General features: G+C 39.3%; 1 protein-coding gene across 2 annotated transcripts in view; it reads right to left on the bottom strand.

Annotated features, from left to right (window-relative positions):
• Positions 1 to 484: 484 nt before the first annotated feature.
• Positions 485 to 21,730, bottom strand: part of CHKA (choline kinase alpha) — a 30,051-nt gene continuing 8,805 nt past the window's right edge. For both annotated transcript variants that reach the window (XM_045016546.1, XM_045016547.1), the window contains 11 exons: positions 20,482 to 20,593; positions 12,425 to 12,478; positions 8,040 to 8,153; positions 7,306 to 7,439; positions 6,824 to 6,928; positions 6,338 to 6,396; positions 5,883 to 5,970; positions 4,042 to 4,150; positions 3,361 to 3,467; positions 2,733 to 2,814; positions 485 to 1,867 (listed from right to left, as the gene is read on the bottom strand). In XM_045016546.1, coding sequence (XP_044872481.1) covers positions 1,808 to 1,867; positions 2,733 to 2,814; positions 3,361 to 3,467; positions 4,042 to 4,150; positions 5,883 to 5,970; positions 6,338 to 6,396; positions 6,824 to 6,928; positions 7,306 to 7,439; positions 8,040 to 8,153; positions 12,425 to 12,478; positions 20,482 to 20,593 — 1,024 coding nt within the window. In that variant the 3' untranslated portion in view covers positions 485 to 1,807. The remainder of the gene's footprint in view (positions 1,868 to 2,732; positions 2,815 to 3,360; positions 3,468 to 4,041; positions 4,151 to 5,882; positions 5,971 to 6,337; positions 6,397 to 6,823; positions 6,929 to 7,305; positions 7,440 to 8,039; positions 8,154 to 12,424; positions 12,479 to 20,481; positions 20,594 to 21,730) is intronic.

Here is a 21,730-nt window from a genome sequence, read left to right on the forward strand (position 1 = left end):
TGTGTAACATCTCCCCGTCTCATTCCTTGCTTTTTAGCTGCCTTTATGATTAACTTGTGTGACTAGTTAAAAAGTTAAGCTCGCTAACTTGAGTGGTACCTATTTTCTACTGAGGTTTGGGAGCATCATGTTCTGCTTGCATATAGAAGGGATGCCACAGAATGGACTGATTCACTATTTAAGCCAGTCTGCCTTCATGGGCAGGTTGGTATCAAGGTAAGGCCTTCAAGGTGGATGTGATCTTGGATGATCTGGGACTGGCTATCAGCACTCATTCTTCATTGCTAAGATGTGAATATGATTTCTAAGGAGTAATGTCAGCTTCAAAAACCTCAACCATTGGATTAAAGGTGTTATAAATTACAAGTATTTGCAAACTGATCCTCTAAAGAAATCAGAAATGGCACATTGAACAAGTCATGCTAGATAGCAAACACTGCACACTCCCTCAAATGGTGTATAAAACATCTTCCACACAAGCCTCTACAGGAATACTTAAAAAAAATTTATTGTAATATAATACAGTATGTCTTAGCAGAAAGCACAAACACAAATAAAACAATGGCCAAAGTAAAACAAGTTCCCAAAATCTAAAGATTTCTCCAGAGAACATTTACACATATGCTGTAGATTTCACAGATATATACACGTTTCATCATCATGTTACTGTTTCCCACAACACACAACTTTACTGGACTGCTGGAACAAGACTGAAGTCAGAGGTTTAACAAGGAAAAAAAAAGCTACCTAGAAGCCAAAAATATGCCTCAGTTGGTCAAAAATGTGTCTCCCTGCCCTCACACTCTGAGGGAAAGGGGATTATCTTCTGATTTCCCTCATTCCCTCCAACCCAACACACCTTCCTTACAGCCCTATACTGTGGTAACACCCTTCAGTTCAAGGAGAAGGGCTGGCTTCAGCTGGGAGTATTGTTAATGCCAATCCAGTCATCAGGGGGTTGCTAGAGTAATTCAAGGCACTAATTCCAGTGCTGCCAGCCTGGAGAGTTTCATATACAGCACATTGCAATACCGCAAGATAGCCAGGCTGACCAATAAAAGCATGTTCTTGGTGAAGGATGTGAAATGAATAGGTTAGTCATCCCAAATCTCTTCAGAATTTCCAGTTTAAGATTCATCTGTATTTCATTCTACAAAGACATGTACATGACAACAACTACATTCATCTATATTTAGATAACACTTGACAGCAAATTGCTTTAATGTGTCCTTTAACCATTTTGCTGTATATAGCAGCAGCTTTCTTGAGACAATGTTCAGGGGACACAATGAGGCTAATACAATTAACTCACAGTAAGGCCTTTCAGCCAGCTTCACAGTATAACAGTTGTCCTCCGACACAACTGATCTTCCCATTGACCAGTAGTGTCTACAATGTATTACCAACTACAAGTGTTCTTGTCACAACGTTCACCAGTATGTCAATAAAACCCCTAAAAACAAAAAAAGTACCAACAGTAACACTGTTTGCTCTTGATGCATGTGGTATTCCACACTTAACTGTAAGCTTCCCCTTAATATAAAATACCCTTTAGATTAAAAGGATTTCAAGATATTGCACTGCTGTATTATACTTTTGCCTCCCAATCTCATTCCAAAGATTTCTTATGAAACTGTAAACAAATAAACCAAGTGATTTTGTACAGTCTTCACAAATTGTATATCTGCATTCCAAAGAAACTGGAATCCACTGAAACCTTCATTACAGATACAGTAGCCTAAGCACAGTGGAAGTTCTGTCCAGCTGCTTTCTTTGTACAGTAACAGATTGTCCATTCTTCCAACATTCACACTTTAAGTTTCCTCTTCTGGTCAAAGTATGCATCAAATCTTGACAGGGCATAGTCCTAAATAAAATGAGGTAAATAATCAATTTCCTGAGAAACAGTGTCAGTTGTGTGCTGCCATGATGTACATGCATTCTTGTCTGCAGTTTGGGAGACTATATAATATGAATATAGATAGAAATATTTGGATATTATCCTCCTGGCTTCACCTTCCAAGAGTATTTGGGGGCAAAGGAAGAGACCTTTTAAACAAATTAAAGCGTCATGTTAAAAGTCTAATTTCAGGTTTAGTAGCATTTCTGCATCCTATCTAATCCTTGGCTATTAGTTTCATGTCAGTTAAGTTTGTCTAGCAACAAAGCTATAGCACTATTCAAGTGTACTAAACCTTTATCAGCAGTTTCTTCCCGTAAAGTAACTAGACAGTAATATCTTTACCATTCTTAGTCCCAGAGAGGAAGCCTTACTAGAGAAGTTTGAGAAGAAAGCTATGGAAAGATTTGTTTTTCCTCCAAAACAAAACTAGTATTAAAATTAAAATCCACTGTTCATGTGTTAGGTACTGTGGAGGGCAGATGCTGCACCCTTTCAACTACAGGAGAATACGTCTGGGAGTGTGAAAGAATCAGCTCACTGGGAGGTGAAAAATAATTCCACTTCTGTTTACTACTGGACAGAGTATTAGCAAAAATTATTTATAGTACCACCTGTGGCATTATTTGACTTAGGCATGGTAACTGTACAGGAGGATGGACAATTATATTCAGAAGAAACTAAGAGATTGTGTGAGTCTGAGTGTGAGAGAGAGGTAAATTTCTTTTAAGAAAGCAACGCTGACTAAGATTACTAAATTACTCTTAAGGTGCATTAAGGTTTACTTTTAATTAAATAAAAGGTTAAGATTTTACTCTTTCAGAAAGCATACCATGTATCCAAACTCAATGGATGAAATCTTCGCTTGTATAATGGACCACAGGCCCCAGAAGAAGTGTGATGCCAGGGCAAACCTGCAAATTACAAAACAAAATGCTTGCTGAAAGACTTTCTAGTGTCCCACATTAACTGCATTATCTAGCCTACCTAGAGTCAAAATCAACAGTGCCAATTTTATTATTATAACTTGCTATCTTTTAGAGTTCATATTTATTATATCTGAGCATCCCAGAACAGAGTTCCTTCTTGCTCCAAGCAGTCATTATATGACATCAGTATCCCACTCACTAATCCAAGAAGCTTGGAAAACGTACCTTTATCTTAAGGTAGTTTTTCATAGCACAGCTTAGTTATTTGTACAGTGCCATTAGTAACTTCTACAGCATACTATTTGCATTGTGCCATAATAGTTTTGATGTGGAACAAGGACTCATTTACAACCATTAGGGGGTTTGACAGCGCATAGTTCTAAAAAAAGCTATTTAAGACAAATCCTAACTAGACATTTCTCAGTGATACAAGAATGTGAATCCTATAAAGACATCAAAATGCAAGTGTTAAGCAGGTGGACTGTACGCAGAATGCCAACACTGCACTATCACTACAGCAAATATAGTTACCTATTGACTTCCAGCAGCATATCTTCTTCTGTTTTGGACTTGTCTTCGTTACTTAGATTTTCAAATCCATTTTGGAATGCAGTCAGGTAACTGGAGATAAAATGAAGCTAAAGACAATAGTGATCATGAGAACACATCAGACAAGTCTTAGTCTCAAGAACAGTTAATATCATCATGCTAAATCTTTATAAAGACCCTAAGAAGTTTAGTTTTTTTCCCCCCAAGATTGAAAATTTGAGTATTGACTATTCTGGATCATTTCAAAAGCTGAGCACCAAAAGAAGAATGCCACTGAGTAACAGATTAGGAATTCAGTATATAAAGACAGTATCCCATTAGTTTTACAGATACCATTTTGATATCCTATCTAACCCTTTTGCTTTTGGTCTTAACATCAAGACAACCTTTGTATGTACATACGGGACCACAGTAAGTGTTTTACCTGAAAAGCTATTGGCAGCAATGGAAGTTTATCAGGGCTTTTTATTTTTTTAAAAGCATTGTACACTAACATCACACTAAGTTTATGAAAGAATGACTACTACATCCAGTGACACAGTGAGAGGAATTTTGGTGGACAGGATGTATAGTAACAATTAAACCAGTAATTAGGAAGGACAGATCAGATTTGAAGCTTGTGGACACTGACATTTGCATGCAACTCTACTTTCATGCACCTACCTGTTGCATCCTTGTGGGATACTTCAAAAAATTGGCTTTGAAGAATGGGTATTTTTCATAAGTGTAGTCATACATCCATTCACAGAAGTGATTTGCAATGTCAAATCCTCTGAAAATTAACAGTTTAATAGTTAGGGCAGAGTTCAAGTTTCCAGAATATTTACATATTTGCTCTTGTTTAAAATCAACGCAGTCCTGAAATTTTAATCTTATTATGAAGTACGATGAGAACATTTGCATGAAATACTTTAAGTTCTACAAATAGGAGATCAGAATTGTCAGTAAAAACAAGTTTATTGATGAAAACACAAAAAGCAAATAGCACAAGATGCAACAACCCTTTCGCTTTTTTAAAAAAAGCTATCAGTAAAACCAGTGTCCTCATTGTCCATGCAGAAGAACTTGCTACTGCTGTTTGTGTGGAGTACATCAGCAATACTAGAATCTGTGACCTGAACTAAAAAAACAACGGTCCAATATATTGAAGAATTGAGAACTATTTGCTAACATTTTTATGGAATGCAGGAGGTAATTTAGATCACAAGTCATTTATTAATACTGTAAAAACCCACTTCTATATAAAAGTGGTTAATACTCCACTGGCATTTTGAGTTCAATTAAGTTTGTTGTGATAAGGTTTAATGGAGTAGTACACTTAGAGCATACTTTTCAACTTGGCAAAAACTGATATATGGTATTACTAAGACTAAATCAGAAAGATGCTGAATGAAGCAGCACTTTTGAGCAGTCCTGTAACATCCGACATATGTGGAAGGATTATCTATCGGGAAGGAAAGGGGTTAGACAAAAGGATTGAGAGAAAGGAAAGCAATGTCAGTTGCATGAGCCCTTATGTTTACAGAAATTGCTGAATTACTTAATTTCACAGATTTTCATGTACAGGAAGTGGAAGCTTGTATCTTGTATACATTCAGAACACCAATAACTCATGCATTTTTCTTAAATACAGTAGGTGGTCATAGGTGAGAAAGTTATTTGAAGTTGCCTCAGAACAGAGTAACAAAAGAGATCATCTTCCTGTGCTAGAACAAGGTTGCTGCAAGAACTGATTTCAGAAGAAAGCAGCAAACTACAGTGCTAGGAAAAAGGTTTTGGTAAAAATAGCGAGGACAGTGGAAGTAATTAAGATAAAAGATGGCTTGTGTTCACAAGCCATCTCTTTAGCAGAATTTTTAAGTTATGCAGTAAATATTTCAGACACATTACTTAGATATTACACTAATGATCACATCTTTCTGATTAATAGAGAGATCTCTTGCATTTTCTAAAGAGATTTTATTCACTTTTCTGCCCCATTTATGGAAAAAACAACCCAGTCATGTTTAGGAGGCATGCTATCACAGGCCAAATATGTGAACTGAACTGCAGCAGTCTGGCTTTTCAGACTTCTGCAGATGAATTAGATTTCAGATACACTGATTAAGGCACCTGCGAGCCTGCCAATTTGTCCTGTGCTCAGAGCTTCTTTCATAGATTCATAGACTTAAGGTCAGAAGGGACCATTATGGTCATCTAGTCTGACCTCCTTCACAAATCAGGCCACAGAATCTCACCCACCCACTCCTGGAACAAACCCCTAACCTATGTCTGAGTTATTGAAGTCCTCAAATCTTGGTTTAAAGACCTCAAGGTACAGAGAATCCTCCAGCAAGTGGCACTTGCAGTTTTGGTTAATCAAAGGCAGGACACAGAATGTAATGCAGAGAAGTACAACTCATTGGAAGAGATTAGATTTAGAAAAGTCTTATTAGCATTTCCTTTTACTGTAATTTAAAAACATGCCAACCATGAAAATCTTGCTGCTGTTTAGAACAATTTACCTGTAATTATAGCTGCTGTATTCAAAGTCAATAAGCATTAGCTTTTGTTTTTCAGAATCCTCTCTGCCTTCCAAGAGCAAGACGTTACCTGAAGAGTTTTGAGAAAATACAAAGATGTAGTGAGCAGAATCACTGGAGTTGTTTTGATAAAAACTCAGACAATACTTCTATTATAAAAAGTTTTCAAAAAGCTTTGCCCAAGGATCCTGGCGTTCCTTTTGACAAAACAGGAAAGGAACATGTGAAAGCATCGGGATACCTATATTTAATTTGTAACAAGCTTGTCAAACCCCTCCCCTAACTCAACCCATCATCATAATCCAAGCTGTCAGAGTTCACAGGATTGAGTACATATATAGCCCAAAATAGCATTAGTAGAAATCAAGCAAGAAGTAATCAAAGGCTGCTCTTAGCACTGCAGTATTAACCTAGTTGCCAAAGTAGTGCCATCCTACCTTCTTGACAGTCATTGTGGCAAAAGACAACTGGTGATGAAGTAGCTTCAAGCATAGATCTGAAAAACAAGAGCAAAGGGCCAATAAAGAGATAAGACAAAAAAGTTTCTAGACCCAGCTAAATGTAAAACTTGTTTTTGTTGCATGAACTGCCGGTTTCATAATATTCCTGACAAAAGCTACATTTTAATGTTGCGTGTAGGCTGAGAATTTAAGTGCACAGAAATCAGGACACTCAGAGGTAGGGCTCTACTACAACCAATTCAGCACATTATTACTGGATGCACCATTGTACCTGTTTGTAAGCATTACAAACAAGGGACAGTCATGGAGGCTGTGGGAACCGTATCAGTTTGACCTGTAAATGCAAGTTTATTGAATTCAGAGAACTATACTAATACATTATTGTTACATATACAAACACTCTGGTGTCAGTGGCAATTCATATGTTAATGTAAAATAGTGGCAAAGAAGCTAAAATCTTACCTTAGGCTTTTCATTTCCTGGGGAAGATTGTAACTGAGAATTTTGTTCAATTTTCTAATCCGGGATTCTCTGGTAAATTTAATCCTCAATACTTGGTTTAGATACCTACCCAAAAAATAAAGTTAATTGTAAGCAGTGTACCAAGTTTGAGTACAATTAATATTCCAAGGCTAGAATGCCAATTATATTACAGTTGAGACCTTTTAGCTTTTTCTTTAGTTTAATCTTAAAATATTATTCTCACACACACACACATTCAAAATCAGGACACAAACTGAAACTTCTGGAAAGAACTTAAGCCTTCTTGACTCCCCCAGATAAAGCAGCTTAGAGACAGCAAGCCTTCATCCTTACAACACACCTGCCAGTTTACAGAAGAGACCCTCTAGAACAGCAAGATTTCTACCCATTAAGATTGTCATTGGGCGCTGTCTCCCCCACCCCCGTTTTATAAAATTTACAATACAAGTGAGAAGACTTACTTTTCCATTGTCCCAAAAAGCCATTTAGGTTCTTTATTAAATGGCATTTTCATTCCATGAAACCTGGCCATTTTCTCAGCTATTTCTGCAGATATATCAGGTAAGCCTAATTCTTCAGTGTCTAACTTTCTGCTCTGTAACAAAATAAAGTACACGTGAAAGAGTTGATAAGGACAGAGAAACATTAATATCATCACTCAATAGCTTTGAAGTAACAGAATCAAAGTTTAAATTGTTTCATGATGGTTCAGCACAATTATGATTGGGAAGAAGTTTAAGTTAGGTGCATTATCTATTAAGTATTCATTCATTTGGTAGCCTCTGATCTTCTGTCCTATAAGGTCAGAGGGTCAAGTCCCACCCGAAGTCTTATACCCTTGGACAAGAGTCCAGGGGATACGTTAAGTGTGTCATTGAAGAGAACAAAAACAAATTTTTGTGCCATTCTTCTGATTGTTAACAGAATGGCTGCTCTCAAGCTTGTTTCACTCCTTATTTATTATGATCCAACGTAAAACTACAATGGGAAAAGAAATTTTTAGAGAGACATCTTCCCTCCCCCCCGAGAGATTATAATTAGAGTCAGGAAGTCTAGTTATAGCAACAAATTACAAGTGCCAAATATTTCATTCCCACATCTCTGCTTTTGTATACAGTCCAAAGACACTCTGGTCATGTTCAATTACAACATCTTACAGCTACTAGCCTGTTGACTAATCATGAATGTGACTCACTGGAATGAATTCCTCTAATCGGCCTTGTGGAAAGATTCCATACAGCTTCGGGCCAAGATTTCTCTCTGCAAGAATGGCAAACATAACACTCTCCAGTACCATGGCTTCTGCACCCTGCATAAAATTAAGGTAACAGAAGTTTACACAAGTTTATTATGTTTAAGAGCAAAGCTCCCAAAGTTTGTTTAGGATTAGTTTTTAAATAAATTCTACTGAGACTAGCTGATGTAGGTTTTTTTTTTTTTTAAATGACTAAAGAAAAAAGGTTGCTCAATACAAGAAGTTTTAGTATGAAAGCCATGTAGCATTACAGCTTCAGGAGGAAACTTTAGTGAGTGAAATTATGAGGCCCACTGGTGCCTACTGGCAAAGTGTTCACTGTTCTTCACAAGAAACTCCTGTCAGACTTGAACTCACTACACCCTGAATACCACTTTCATGGGTATTTATCCATGAAGGGTAGCATGAGGTTTCTACTAAAAGCTTATATAACTTATCAATTGTCAATCATTGCAAGATGTATACATGATTAATATTTAAAGGAACAATATAACTATACTGAGAAATTACAATACACATGAGTGAGTCTGTTTCTTTGAGATGTGGATGCAGATGTGTATTCTACTCAGGTATGTGCACACCCAATGCACTGAAGCAAAGCCAGAGAGCTTTGTCTAGCAGTACTCCTAGGGAGCAGTGATCATGCCCTTGTCAAAGCCCCTCCCATGGCTATATAAGGGCAGCACCACCCCAACCTCCCTCAGCTTCTTTGCATGAGAGTCCCAGGTAGGGTGACCAGATCACCCAGGTCAAATATCGGGACGTGGGGGGGCGGGGTGGGGGCAGAGGGGGAAAAAATGGCAGCAGAGCAAAAAAAAAATCCCCCACCCCCGATTCCTCCTCCCTCCGCAAGCGCTGGAGGGAGGCCCGGGAGACTCAGGGGAGCACGGGGCCGGGGTGAGTGTGGGTCCAGCCTGGCCCCGAGCAGGCAGGACTCAGGCGCGGTATCTGGAGGGAGAGTACGGGGTGGCCTGCGGGGCCAGGCAGCGGCTGTTCTCCCCACCTGGGCAGCAGGACTCGGGAGCAGCCGCTGCTGCAGCTCCCACTGCCGCGGGGGAAGGAAGCGGCCGCTGGCCAAGCTCAGCAGCTGCGGCTCTGGCGCCCACGAACCCCCCGAGCCCGGGCCTGCTGCGGGGACCCAGCACGCACGCTGCGCATACCCAGCCCCTGGCCACTCGCGTCTGGGCTGGCTGCCCAGCTGGTGCAATCCTGCGGGCGGCCTCGGAGTGGGGGCAGCAGGCCCCAGCCCCCCGCATCCCGCTCGGGTCCTGCAGGGGAACGAACGGGACTGGGCTGCCGATGCCTCCGCCACGGGATTGCACCAGCTGGGCAGCCAGCCCAGACGCGACTGGCCAGGGGCTGAGCGCAGTGTGCACGCTGCCCCGCAGCAGGCCCGGGCTCGGGGGGTTCGGGCCCGGGCACCAAAGCCGCAGCCGCCGAGCGCCACATGCTTGGCCACTTCCTCCCCCCGCAGCAGTGGGAGCTGCAGCAGCGGCTGCTCCCGAGTCCCCTGCCCAGGTGGGGAGAACAGCCGCCACCTAGCCCCACGGGCCGCCCCCCTACTCTCCCTCCAGGTACCGCGCCCGAGTCCTGCCTGCTCGGGGCCAGGCCAGACTCACACTCACCCCGGCCCCGCACTCCCCTGAGTCTCCTGGGCATGGCATGCTTGGAAAGAGGCGGGGATTTGGGGAGGGAGACAATGGGGCAGTGAGGGGGCAGGGATGGGGGCGAGGATTTGGGGAAGGATCCAATGGGGGAAGGAGGGGGCGGAGTCGGGGCAGGGGCGGGCGCGAGCCCTTCGGGCTCCGGAGCCTTTGCTTGTTTGTCCAGTGTCCCGACCTAACATTGGTCGGGACGCAGGACAAACAAGCAAATATCGGGACAGTCCCGATAAAATCGGGACGTCTGGTCACCCTAGTCCCAGGCTGGAGACTCAAATACAGAGGGCAAGGAGGACAGGTCACGGAATACATATCTGCAATATCTCAAAGAACAGTTACAATACAGGTAACAGTCTTCTTTGAGTGGTTGCAGATGTGTATTCCACTCAGGTGACTCACATGCAGTACTCATAGGAGGTGGGGCTTGGAATTTATTTAAATAGAGACTGCAAAACTGCTTTCCCAAAGTTTGCATCAGGCCTTAATGCCGTGGTGATAGCATAATGTCTAACGAAGGTATGCATGGAAGACCATGTTGCAGTCCTGGAAATTTTCCACTGTAGAGACACTGCTAAGAAACACAACAGATGTTGCTTGAACGCTCATCCAATGAACTCACAATGACTGTGGGAGTGTCATCTGAGTCATCTGCTTTGTTGGTGGGGCAGCACAATGGATCATGCTTTTGCATAGACCATTTGCTTCTCATGCATCAAAAGTCCCAAGCTTTCTTGAAAACTTGGAATGAGCAAGTCAGTCATGAGGGGGTGGAATTTCATGTACTCCACAAAGCACTCTTAAATGATGGCTTCCCCATTTGCCCTAACCAGCATTAAGCTGCAACGACAGCCAAATTGTGGAAGATAGAAATAAGGTTGTCCACAAACTACATACTTATCAAATTTACTAAATTGTTCTAATAGTACTAGAAAGAAAACTAGGAACAACTTATGTATTCCTATGGAAGGTATCTGCCCCCTTTACTAAAAAGTGTGTTGAGAGACAAATGGTGTGGCAAGAATCTAAAAAGCCCCAAGACTCTAATCCAAAGCAGTCACATGGATTTGAATCTAAGCAAAAATAAATCTGATCATTAGTGAAAACTGCATGTGTTACATCACAATATGCACATTGTTTTATTGCTGGACTAAAAATTACATTAAGAACAGGGACTAGCCTGCTTTAGAACAAATTCTAGGACAAGTTCTGGAAGACTGCATTAGAGATAGGATAACTGTTAAGCCAGGTCAGTGTGGTTCTTCTATGGACCTTCAAAAACAGGGTGGCTAATGAATCTTTCCTGCTTCTCTATCTTTCATAGGCTTAATCCACTTGGATTGTTTGGAATTAGTGAATAAAAGGCACACTTGAAAATCTGGTCACATTACCATACAGATTATATTTACAACGCCTTACTATTTATCTATACTGAAATTTTTCCAGGTCTAATGCTGCAGTTTAAACCTAGAGGCAAGCTTATCTCAGATCTGATTAAGTGGCCCTTTAGAAACTGCCATATTACTAGGTTAATGATCTACCCAAGTACCTTTGGAAAAAAGATTCTGTATTGTATTTTAGGCAGTATAAAATGACCTGTTAATTTTTAGCCTGCAGACATAAAAGTGGCCCTACTGCGTCAGGCCAAAGGTCCATCTAGCCCAGTATCCTGTCTTCTGACAGTGGCCAGTGCCAGGTGCCCAAGAGGAATGTCCTGAAGCCAATTCTGTGGCCTTTATGGCAGAAGACTAAATCCACAATCATATCAAATACCCAGAATAGACATTTTATCAGAGCACACAAATGCAGAGAGTAGACATTCTGGAGTCCTCTATACAGTGCTGCATGGATTGCATCAGAGCTGTTGACACTTATCTTCTGCCTTGGTCTTTTATGTGGAACCACCAAAGCAGGTGCCTAAATGCAAAAAGATAACCAACCACCAGAAGACATGCCAAGTGCTGGAGGCAAAATACTTAAGAACTTAGAAGTTTCAAATGAAATGGTTAGAAGGCAAGGGGGTATGAGAAAAGGTGGTGGTATTTTTGCATTAGAGCATAGTTTACGAGTTTCCTTTCCTCTCCAACCACGGTCAAGAAGAAAGTGACTGAGGGAAGCAGAAGGGTGTTGAACCATGTGCTCTGCAGGCCATTGTGCATGTTCTACTGCTCCTTACTCAGGACAAAGGACTGCCTGGGGAGTTCTATCAGTCTGGTACCAAGGAGTTAAGAACTAGGAATGAGAATCCTGCACAAATGGTATCTTTTATATAAGAGAGTAAATTCCATTTTAAACATTTTAGAGGATTAACCTATATGCAAGAAATATTTTGACAACTCAGACAACGTGTAGGACTTAAGTGTTATTCAAATCACAAATCTCTTTGGCATGCAGATGGAAAATTGAGTCCAAGTTCTGGATTTTAACCAAATGCACTGGAAGGATGAAGGAAAGAAGATTGGGAAAGGCAGCAAATAGCTGAACTACCTCCATTTTTTGCAGATCAATGTCTCAGAGAAAGGGAGACAATTCCAAGAGCAACAGTGGTCATACATACCCATGTTGAGACAGGCTATTAGATTGTCTGGAATGATGAGCACACAGGAGACAAATGTGCTCCTATTTTCACCTCTATGGAATGCAAAACTAACCAGAAGTATTACTTACCTGTAAGTCATTTTCCTTCTGAGCCTGTCCTGATCCTCCTTTATTACAGGACCGCTATGAATGAGAAAAATTAAATAGTGAGAAGATGAAAGCCAACATAATTAGCAACCACCAGAATAAAGGGAGTAAATAAAACCAGCTAAACAGTTAACTATTTAAATCTCCACTGACTTAATCAGTGATATCTACAACACTAGTCTCCAACATCTGACCACACCGCTCTTATCTAACTGCATACAGTAGTTCATTCCAAAGCTTTCAAAAGGATGTGCCATTGAGATCACGCCACTCCCATAATATACTGGAAGCCAAGTATTTTCCAATATTTCAGACAGAATTTTGATTTGTTACTGAAAGTTTAGAAGAATCTTTTTAATGTTAAAAATGCTAAGTTCTTATTGAAATGTACATTTCACTTTGGCAAAAACATCCCTCCCGTAAGTAAAAAAGTTAACAGTGAAGACAGTTAGGCCAGATCTACAATACAAACTTACACTGGTATAACTACATCGCTCAGCACTTTGAAAAATCCACACCCAAGTGATGCAGTTATACTGACCTAACCCCTGCTACAGACAGGGCTAGGTCAACGGGAGTGCTTCTCACATCAACATAACTACTGCCTCTTGCAGAGCTGGATTAACTATAGGAAGAAGCTCTCCTGTCAGCATAGTAGCATCTTCACTAAAACGATGCAGCGGTACTGGTATAGTTGTGCTGCTGCAGCTTTTAAAATATAGACCTATCCTTCGATACATCATAGCCAGATTAAATACAAGTCTGAAGAGAGAAGTACTGGCAGAGTGACAATAGAAAGCTTGCAGAGTACCCGTTTTGCTAGATCTAGATCACCTTTTAGCTTTCAGGAATACTAAACTTGACAACGTTTAATCACTAAGCTCTACTATATGTGTATGCTATTTGTTACACGTACTGTAGTTCTTGTAAAACTAGGACTTAAATTTTCGAACAAGTTTTGTGCATATATGTGGAGGACATGCATAAGATGCCTCAATGAAATTGAATACAAGCAAACAACCAGTTCCATGCGTAATGCATTATGCTATATTTGTTAATAGCCATCATAAAGCAATTTCAAAACATTAACAAGTCATGCCCTCAGCAGCTGAACCCTCAGTGGCACATGCTTTTAACAAAGTTGCACATTTAAAATGCAAATAGGAATAAAAACCATAGTCTCTTAAGGGTTTGAAGGCAAGGCAACAAGCAAGCAAATATTTGCTTAGTTCTATTCAGCATTTTGTGTGTGGCTGCTATTGATGTTGCAATTCTGCTGCAACACTGCTGTTTGGGTATTTAAACCACACTAAGTGTGAAGGCCCATAAAGGAAGCCTCCATCTCATGATCGGAATAGAAACATTTCATTCATGGAACCATGAGTATACCTTTCTGTTCCAAAGCTCTAACATATCCGTACCAAGGGTGTAAGTGTGGACTGACCAAATACAAGTTAAGCATCACCATCTGTCCTAAGTACCACACAGCAAACTAATGATTTACACAAACTATACAGCTACAGTATTTATTTCAAAAGTTACAGCAAGGATGTAGTTGATATAATCAAGAATCTGTCAGAAAGTACTTCCTATTCCACTAAGGTACTAAGCTCCTAGCAGACAACAATATGAAGGCTACTAAATTAGTATATATTCCTTCCAATGAAATTAATTAGACTTAAAACACCCACTGAGCCTAATGTGTAATTAAACAATAATGCTAGGCCTTGTACAAAAGGACTCTGAAAAGTGTGTCCTATGTCAATACCACTATTGCATCTTACTGAATATTCTTGGAACAGCCGCCAAAGGGTTACTCACCATCCAGGAGTCTTTCCTTCTTCATGATGCTCCTAGAATGGTTCAGTTTATCAGAAGTTAAGTGGATTAGATTGCTTTTTCCAAGACCTGAATAGGTACCACTTTCAATTTATTTGGTTCATACCAGTATCAAGAGACTGGTCAGTACTCTTGTATGAGTATTCTTCAGATTGGTGCCTGAGAATCTTAATGGCATCTACTGTACTATATCTTTATGAGAAAGTAATGATGGCTATGTACTGCAGATTCATCAGAAAAATGAGACTTCTGCAGCATTCCTTCTTTTTGGTTACCTCAGCACAGAACGTTGTCCAAGCAAGGCAGAAGATGGAATGTGGAAAAGTTATTAAATTAATGGTTTGCAGTTATGAACAGAGGATTAGAGTTGAGTAGTACACAGGTGCAAATTAGATAAAGCTCCTGTTATAGTCTCTCAAGGAGGATCTTTAACTAGTGAACACTTTTGGACTGAGCTTTTTGTGAGAAGTTACTTTAAGGCTTAGATATTAGAGGTTAAGACAAAAAAAATCTCATTTTAGTTGAAATAATCAGGAAGTCACCTGTAAGAATGTTTGAGGCACACAATTATTTTCTTGCACCACCAGTCAGACAGACAGTGTATGTAATTCTCCTACTCTTGACCAGCCATCAAGAATGCAATTTTCCCCACAACAGAGCTCACTTCACAAGCTCTCAGAAGCTCAAGAAGTGCAACTCTAGTTTTTAGAAGAGCCAATGCTATTGATCTTATGTTTGCTTTAAGAGCAATGGAGATTTTTAGAAGTGATGAACTATTTGAGGTAGAGAACCAGGATTGGCTCCCAAGATTTCTGTAGGGAAATATTTTGTTAACTGTAAAGCACATACATGTTCTGAAATCCATTTTAAGGTGGTGGTGGGCCATTCCTTAAAGTAGGACTGTATAATAGTGTTCTTGTTATTGCAGAAAGGAGTTTGCTTATAAAGCAGATTAAAAGTAAACCTAATAAATTCAAGGTTACTAGGTGCCAGTGAGGACAACTATTTAATACTAAGATGCAGGGGGGAGGAGAAGTGGGGGTAGAAAAGTTGCTGCAAGTCTTTAGAGCTAGTAGCCAAAGGTGATTCCCCTCCTCCCCCCCAAAACAGACCCCTGATCTTGAGTAACTAATCTTTAAATTTTCCCACTCCAACCCTATACAGAATCTATTGACCTGTGTTGAAGGTTTCTTTCTGTTAGATGGCAAAGATGGCTGAAGGCTTCTTTGTTAGATGGCAAAGATTGTTTCACTGTCTAAATTTAAGTGTTAAGAACATGACTGATTTATATCTATACTGATCACATATGCCAGTTTGACAAGGAGAATTTAAGTTCTGCATTTTCCATCCTGATATCCCAGGATTTACTGGACAAGCTGGCTTCTATTGGAAGATGAACACACACAACCCCGAGTCTTTGGAGGAAGTGAGTTTGTCAGCAAGGGTGACCAGATGTCCTGATTTTATAAGGACGGTCCCAATATTTGAGGCTTTTTTTTTTTTTAAATATAGGCTCCATTAACCCCCTACCCTCCATCCCGATTTTTCACACTTGCTGTCTGGTCAGCCTATTGTCAGCACAAACCTAAGGGTGGTGAAACTTGCTATGCTTTAGCAATGGTCCCCAGCTCCTTGTTTGCAAGCTCATTTCTAGCACTGGAAAATGCAACTTTGTGGATTTACGCCCTTGCTGGTGACTCTTGCTTTCAAGTGGCCAAAAGAGTTAAAGGCATACTGAGTCACAGAATGGAAACATTTTCAAACCCTGAAATCTGTCAGTACAACTCATGACCAAGAAACATACTGTGTATAGTACCAGTCGAAACCTGAAGTCCTCCTTGGACTCTAAAGTCTGATGGTGAAAATTGGCATGCAAGCTACCTAATAAGAGGGATGCCCAGAGTTATCTATTAAGCAGAATGGACTAAATATATTGATTCAGACATTGAGTTCCACCTGAAAAGAATTATAGCTTGTGTTGTCCTTGTACCTAGGTAAATCTGAATGAAATGAGACCAGAGTAACTTCATCTAAATCTTAGCAACTGGGAATTGATGGGTTTGTTTTTTTACAACCTGCAGTAGGAACTCTGCCTTATGTCAAAGCATCTCTAATCCTCTTGACTTCAGACAACGTTACCATTCTATAATGAAGGAGCAGAGGAAAGGAATGGGGAATATTTGTGCAATATTTTGGTATTTGTAGTTACTCTTTACGTATTTAGACAGCATAAATAGCAGCTGTGCTACTTAAGTTTTACTATTTTCTAAACATATCAAAACCTGGAACTAAAAAAAATGAAAGCTGTAGAGAATGCTCCAACTTCAGAGATCTCATACTATACCGTGAATCGTGTCTGTCACCTGGAAACCAGAGTGCTCTAGGCACGATCGCATGGGCAAGCCTGCAGCAGAGAACACATGCATATACAACTAAAGTGGTACATTACCCTCAGAACACCCTTAACTCCACCCAACACAAATATATCCCCTGTAAGAGGTGCTTGGCTTCATTCAAGCTATCTGCCAGTGCCAGGGATTTGTAGTTATTCCATGCTACAAACAGACATTAAAAACAGCAACAATCACAGAAAACATTGATAATTACAGTTACACAGCAGTCTGCATTTTATTTAGTTACAAAAATAAAAAAAGGCAGCAAGGCAGGTATGGAACAATTTGACAGAAATGTGGCAACCATTTTAACTTGTTCAGTTGTTTGCTTGAATGAAAGGTTAGAGACCAGATAGAACATTAGAGTTCCCAGGTCTCTCTTTTCTTCATTTATATGTAGAAATTTGTTGTGTCTGTTAAACAATATAAAGCCCCAGTAATGCTGAGTTCATGCTTCTTTTGACAGAAAAATGGGAATTTGAATCATAATCCCCAAGTCATCTTTTGGTAGGTAAACTTACATAAATAAAAAATTAAGTTGAAGTTATAGTACCAACTGTTGTAATAACGTGGGAGCTTTTATTCTGAATTTAAATAGGAAAACAGCACACAATATTGGAATGATCTGCATATAAAACCTAGTCTCAAAGTCCAAAACGTTAAGTGCACTTTGGTAAATCTTTCAGTTCAGTAGTTTATACACCAAGATAGAGAACAATTCAATAGTCACTTGGTTGCACTGAGAAGCTTTAAAGTTCAATGCTCCCATAACAATTTAACTCTGTGGGCAGGAATGAGGGAAAAAAGTAGCAAAAGACATTAGTTTACTTTGAATGTATGTGACATATCTGCATTGTGCCTCAAACACTTCAATTTTAATGTGGTTAGTATTTTTACCTTTCACAAGCACAAATACTTGTCCTCTTTAAAAAAAAAGATCTGCTCAAGGATATACTCAAGAGAAGTCCTTGATGTGTATAAACATCCATGCCAGTGAGACCATTCATAATGGCCAAGCCAGTTCAGCTCCACCCTCCACCCCACATTCATGCACACAGAAAATTTCTTAAACATATAAACTATTATGACAGAGGAAGGACAAAGCTATCCTTGTGTGGCAGCTTTAACCAACTGGCATGGTTTATATTTGATGAGTTATATGTACTGACATTTGTGTCTTCCAAAATTCATAATAGCAAACTGTGATCATTTTTTATTAGCAACAAATGGTTCTCCCAAAAGGTGGCTCATATTGGAAATAGTGGTGTGAGTATCCTTCATTTAAAAAGTCAGTGTCACTTACTTTTCTATGTTTCACTCCTTAATTTATTATGAATACAGTCTTCACTGAATGAGGGGACCTGGCATAGCTTGCTTTGTGCACCAATTTCAACAGAAATTGGAACTGACAACTGTTCAAAACTGCTACAGCAAAGGCAGCGAAACCAGTTAAAACTTACAAGTGGTGACTTATTTTTCTAAAACTATCACTGGGTCTTAAGAAATAATTTTAGGGTTAGGCCCCAAAACTGACAAACTTCTCAACTAATGTCCCTATTTCTTTCTATATGCAAGTGCTACTTTTTAATCATCACTAAAAAGGGAAGAATTTTGTTCATGCATCTTTATAACCCTGCTTAAACATTTTAGTTTATGCCACCAGAAATTCACTACAATCCTAAATGAGGCTTTCAAAATACCTCAATAAAAAAAAATGCAGTTTGCTTGTTTTAATTTGAGTTTAAGATGTAGGTGCTGGAAGAGACAAATGTTTGTCGACAGAAATTGTGAACCTCAATGCAATCTGAAAGTTTTACCTTGGGACTTTCTCTGCTTACTTAACCCTTAGTGAACTGCACCAACAAGAGCAGTCATTTCACTGCCACTACGGAAATAAAGGAAGTTAGACATCTCAAAAGATCCTTCAACACCAAGATGAAAAAGGTTAGAAAAGTTCTGAATGTACAGTTTCAAATGATTTAACCAATTTAGACAAATTAGTCCTTATATTTTAAAGCCCAAAATCTTGTTTTGATTCCTTTATGAACAGGGCAGAAAAGAGGTAAGTCAAGAAAAAACCCCGAAGGAAAGAGGCAGGTGACTAAGCTCTAATATTTGTAATTTGTTTTTCCAAACTTTTTCAATGCATAATTACATTCAAAGCCTCTTGCTACTAAAAAAACTAGAAGTTCTGCCCTTCCATTACTCAAATACAGAAGTTTTGCAGTTCATTTTCCTACTCAAAACTACTGACATTTTAAGATAGACTAAAATTAAACCCATAAAATTAAATTATTCTATTGTGAAAATCATTTAGTGAATTATACTAATATCAATCTATATAACCTATTTTGTAAATTGACTATGGATTAAGTTTATTTTAAAAAAATAACTAGTTCTCTTTTGGAAGGTTTCACTAAATCAAGAAAATTATTAAAGCTTGGCTTAACTGAATACTACGTATTCATCAAATACAGACTGAATTCTTAATTTAGGTCCAGCTGTGCCTCGGTGGTCTCAGACCAGTGGATAATCTATAGCTGTTGCCGCAATACTTGGCTACAGTGGGCCATGCTAAGAATAAACCCTTTAAAATGAATGATGGTCCAGGCTTTCAGCAATTAAAGTCAGGACCTGAATCTCATTTTTGTGTTATGTGTATATAAATAAGATGCATTTTGTGATTAGTTAAGTGACACTTTCAGGTTTAATTGGATGCTATTATCACTTTCTGGTCAATTCACAGAAGGAGGAAGCATGGATTAAATTTTCAATAATTAACTGATGTAATACCTTCAGAAGATTATTCCAAGGAAATGACTGGGAATTGAAGGAAATTGCCACCAACTAATGGTCAGCAAAAGACAAATTTCAATCACATGGGAAAAACTGAACATTATGCAAAGTGTCAAGAAAGGTAGGTAAGATTAAAGTTTGTTCCATAGTTATGCACAGTTATAGCTGTTAAGAATTTTATAATAGGTCACCTTTACAAAGTGTTGTATACTCCATTTGGAAGTTCACCTGTTAATTCTCTTTTAAAGATTGACAATTATGTGGCAATATTTACAAAGAGGTTTTAATCTTGGTACTGACTAATTGGCAGTGAGAGCAATATTGAAAAAATGTTTGATAAAGAGCTCCATGTTAGTAAGCTGCTATGGCAGTTTTAAGACCTAGCATACATTCTGAAATACAGGTTTCGGAATGAGACAGCTGCAGGGTACTGGATGTTTGGGTCCAAAGTTTTAATGCTATTAAATACTGTACATCAATAGCTTTTAAAGTAACCATAATAGACATCTACTCAGCGTAGGTCTCTACAAAATGCTCAAAGACTATTCAGAGTAAGTTTGACAAAGCTTCAACTTAAACCTCAGAAGGGTTTGTGAAAGTGAGGCTAAGATTTAAAGGATTTACAAATTGTTTAGTCCTTTGAAATCTTATGATACCAAAGAAATTCCTATAAATTACACAGCAGCAGATTTTATACCTTGTTTTGGAATATCACACTGCAAACTCTTAATACCAGAAATAAACATTATGGACCAAACCAACAGCAAATGAGCCTTCAGCTGATACACACGAGCCAGGATTTCTGTATAGAAAGGAGTACAAGTTCTAGGCAATGACAAATAACAGAAACTGACAAACTAGAGATCTAGTCCCACCACCACCAAAAAACATTCCCCAACAGTAAGAGTAGAACACACTTGCCTTGTGACACTGATCGTTTAAGTCTCTTGAAATAATTCTCCAGATAAACTATAGAAACCCTCCCACTCCCAAAATGTTCTATGTACTCACCATCTGTAGGATTGCACCGTATAAGCGGAGGAGAACTTTTCGTGGCTCATCTGCAACCGTCTCCATGGTGTCAGGTAACGAGCACTGGAACAGCATGTTGCTGAGGCCACCTCTATCAAAATAAAGGTGATGTTCATAAAGTCTACTGAATATCAGAAAACTGTACATTCCTCTCATATCAGTGAAGAATAGATTCCTGCTTTAGTACATATTCCAAGGCTCTGGACTGTCAGATCTGGAATGAGTGACCTGATCTAAACACAGACCAAATTCAAACTCTTCAGCACATCACTAAAAAAATTTCTTACTGATTTGTGGTTTAAAGACTGCTCATAACATAGCTTGCCATTAGAGACAGAAATCTAAATTTTTATTTGGGGGAAGAAAAAAATAGGTGTTTTACTTCTTACTGTGGGACAGTGTTTTTCTGCTGAAGAGTTACATTGGAATCTAGCCTGAGGAATAAAGACTCTTCCACATTTTCAAAATGCCAATTTATTATTTAATTGAACAGCAACAGGATCTATTTGAGGAAAGGCTCATGAGTCGAATAGTAGATATGGTGAAGGTCAGGACTGACTTGTTTTAATGAGCTTCATGCCCAGTAGCTAAAATGATGCTGTTCTAAGCTGTACAGGTCTGTCGTATCTTACGTGGTAGTAATAAAAAAAAAAAGGTAATAATTGGAGATATACTAGTCTCCTAGAACTGGAAGGGACCTTGAAAGGTCATCGAGTCCAGCCCCCTGACTTCACTAGCAGAACCAATTTTTGCCCCAGATCCCTAAGTGGCCCCCTCAAGGATTGAACTCAACCCTGGGTTTAGCAGGCCAATGCTCAAACCACTGAGCTATCCCTCCCCATGCACGATTTCAGCTTTACGCGGTCGGCAAAAACAAAAAAAAAGGGAAAAACAATAATTGAAATACTGTTTTTGTAGTGCGGGCGATTCCGCCTGCCATTCAGCTCAATGTAATTTTGACTATATGCGGTTTTCGCTTTACGCGCTAACTGCGGAACGGAACCCCCGCGTAAGATGAGACTCGCCTGTGCTCATCTCTTCATAAGCACTAAACCTCCAAAAAGATTAGATTTAACAGTCACTGAAAAAAAGTTCAGTTACTTTATCTTGAGACATGCAGTTATGAACACAGAAGTTTGGCAGAAGTTTTCATACGCTTCTGCGAACTTGATTGTGTACTATGCTCTCTCCCTTTATTTACTCGTAACATCAGGTATTGAAGGATACC

Source organism: Mauremys mutica, chromosome 4 (genome assembly GCF_020497125.1).
Source record: "Mauremys mutica isolate MM-2020 ecotype Southern chromosome 4, ASM2049712v1, whole genome shotgun sequence".
NCBI lineage: Eukaryota > Metazoa > Chordata > Testudines > Geoemydidae > Mauremys > Mauremys mutica.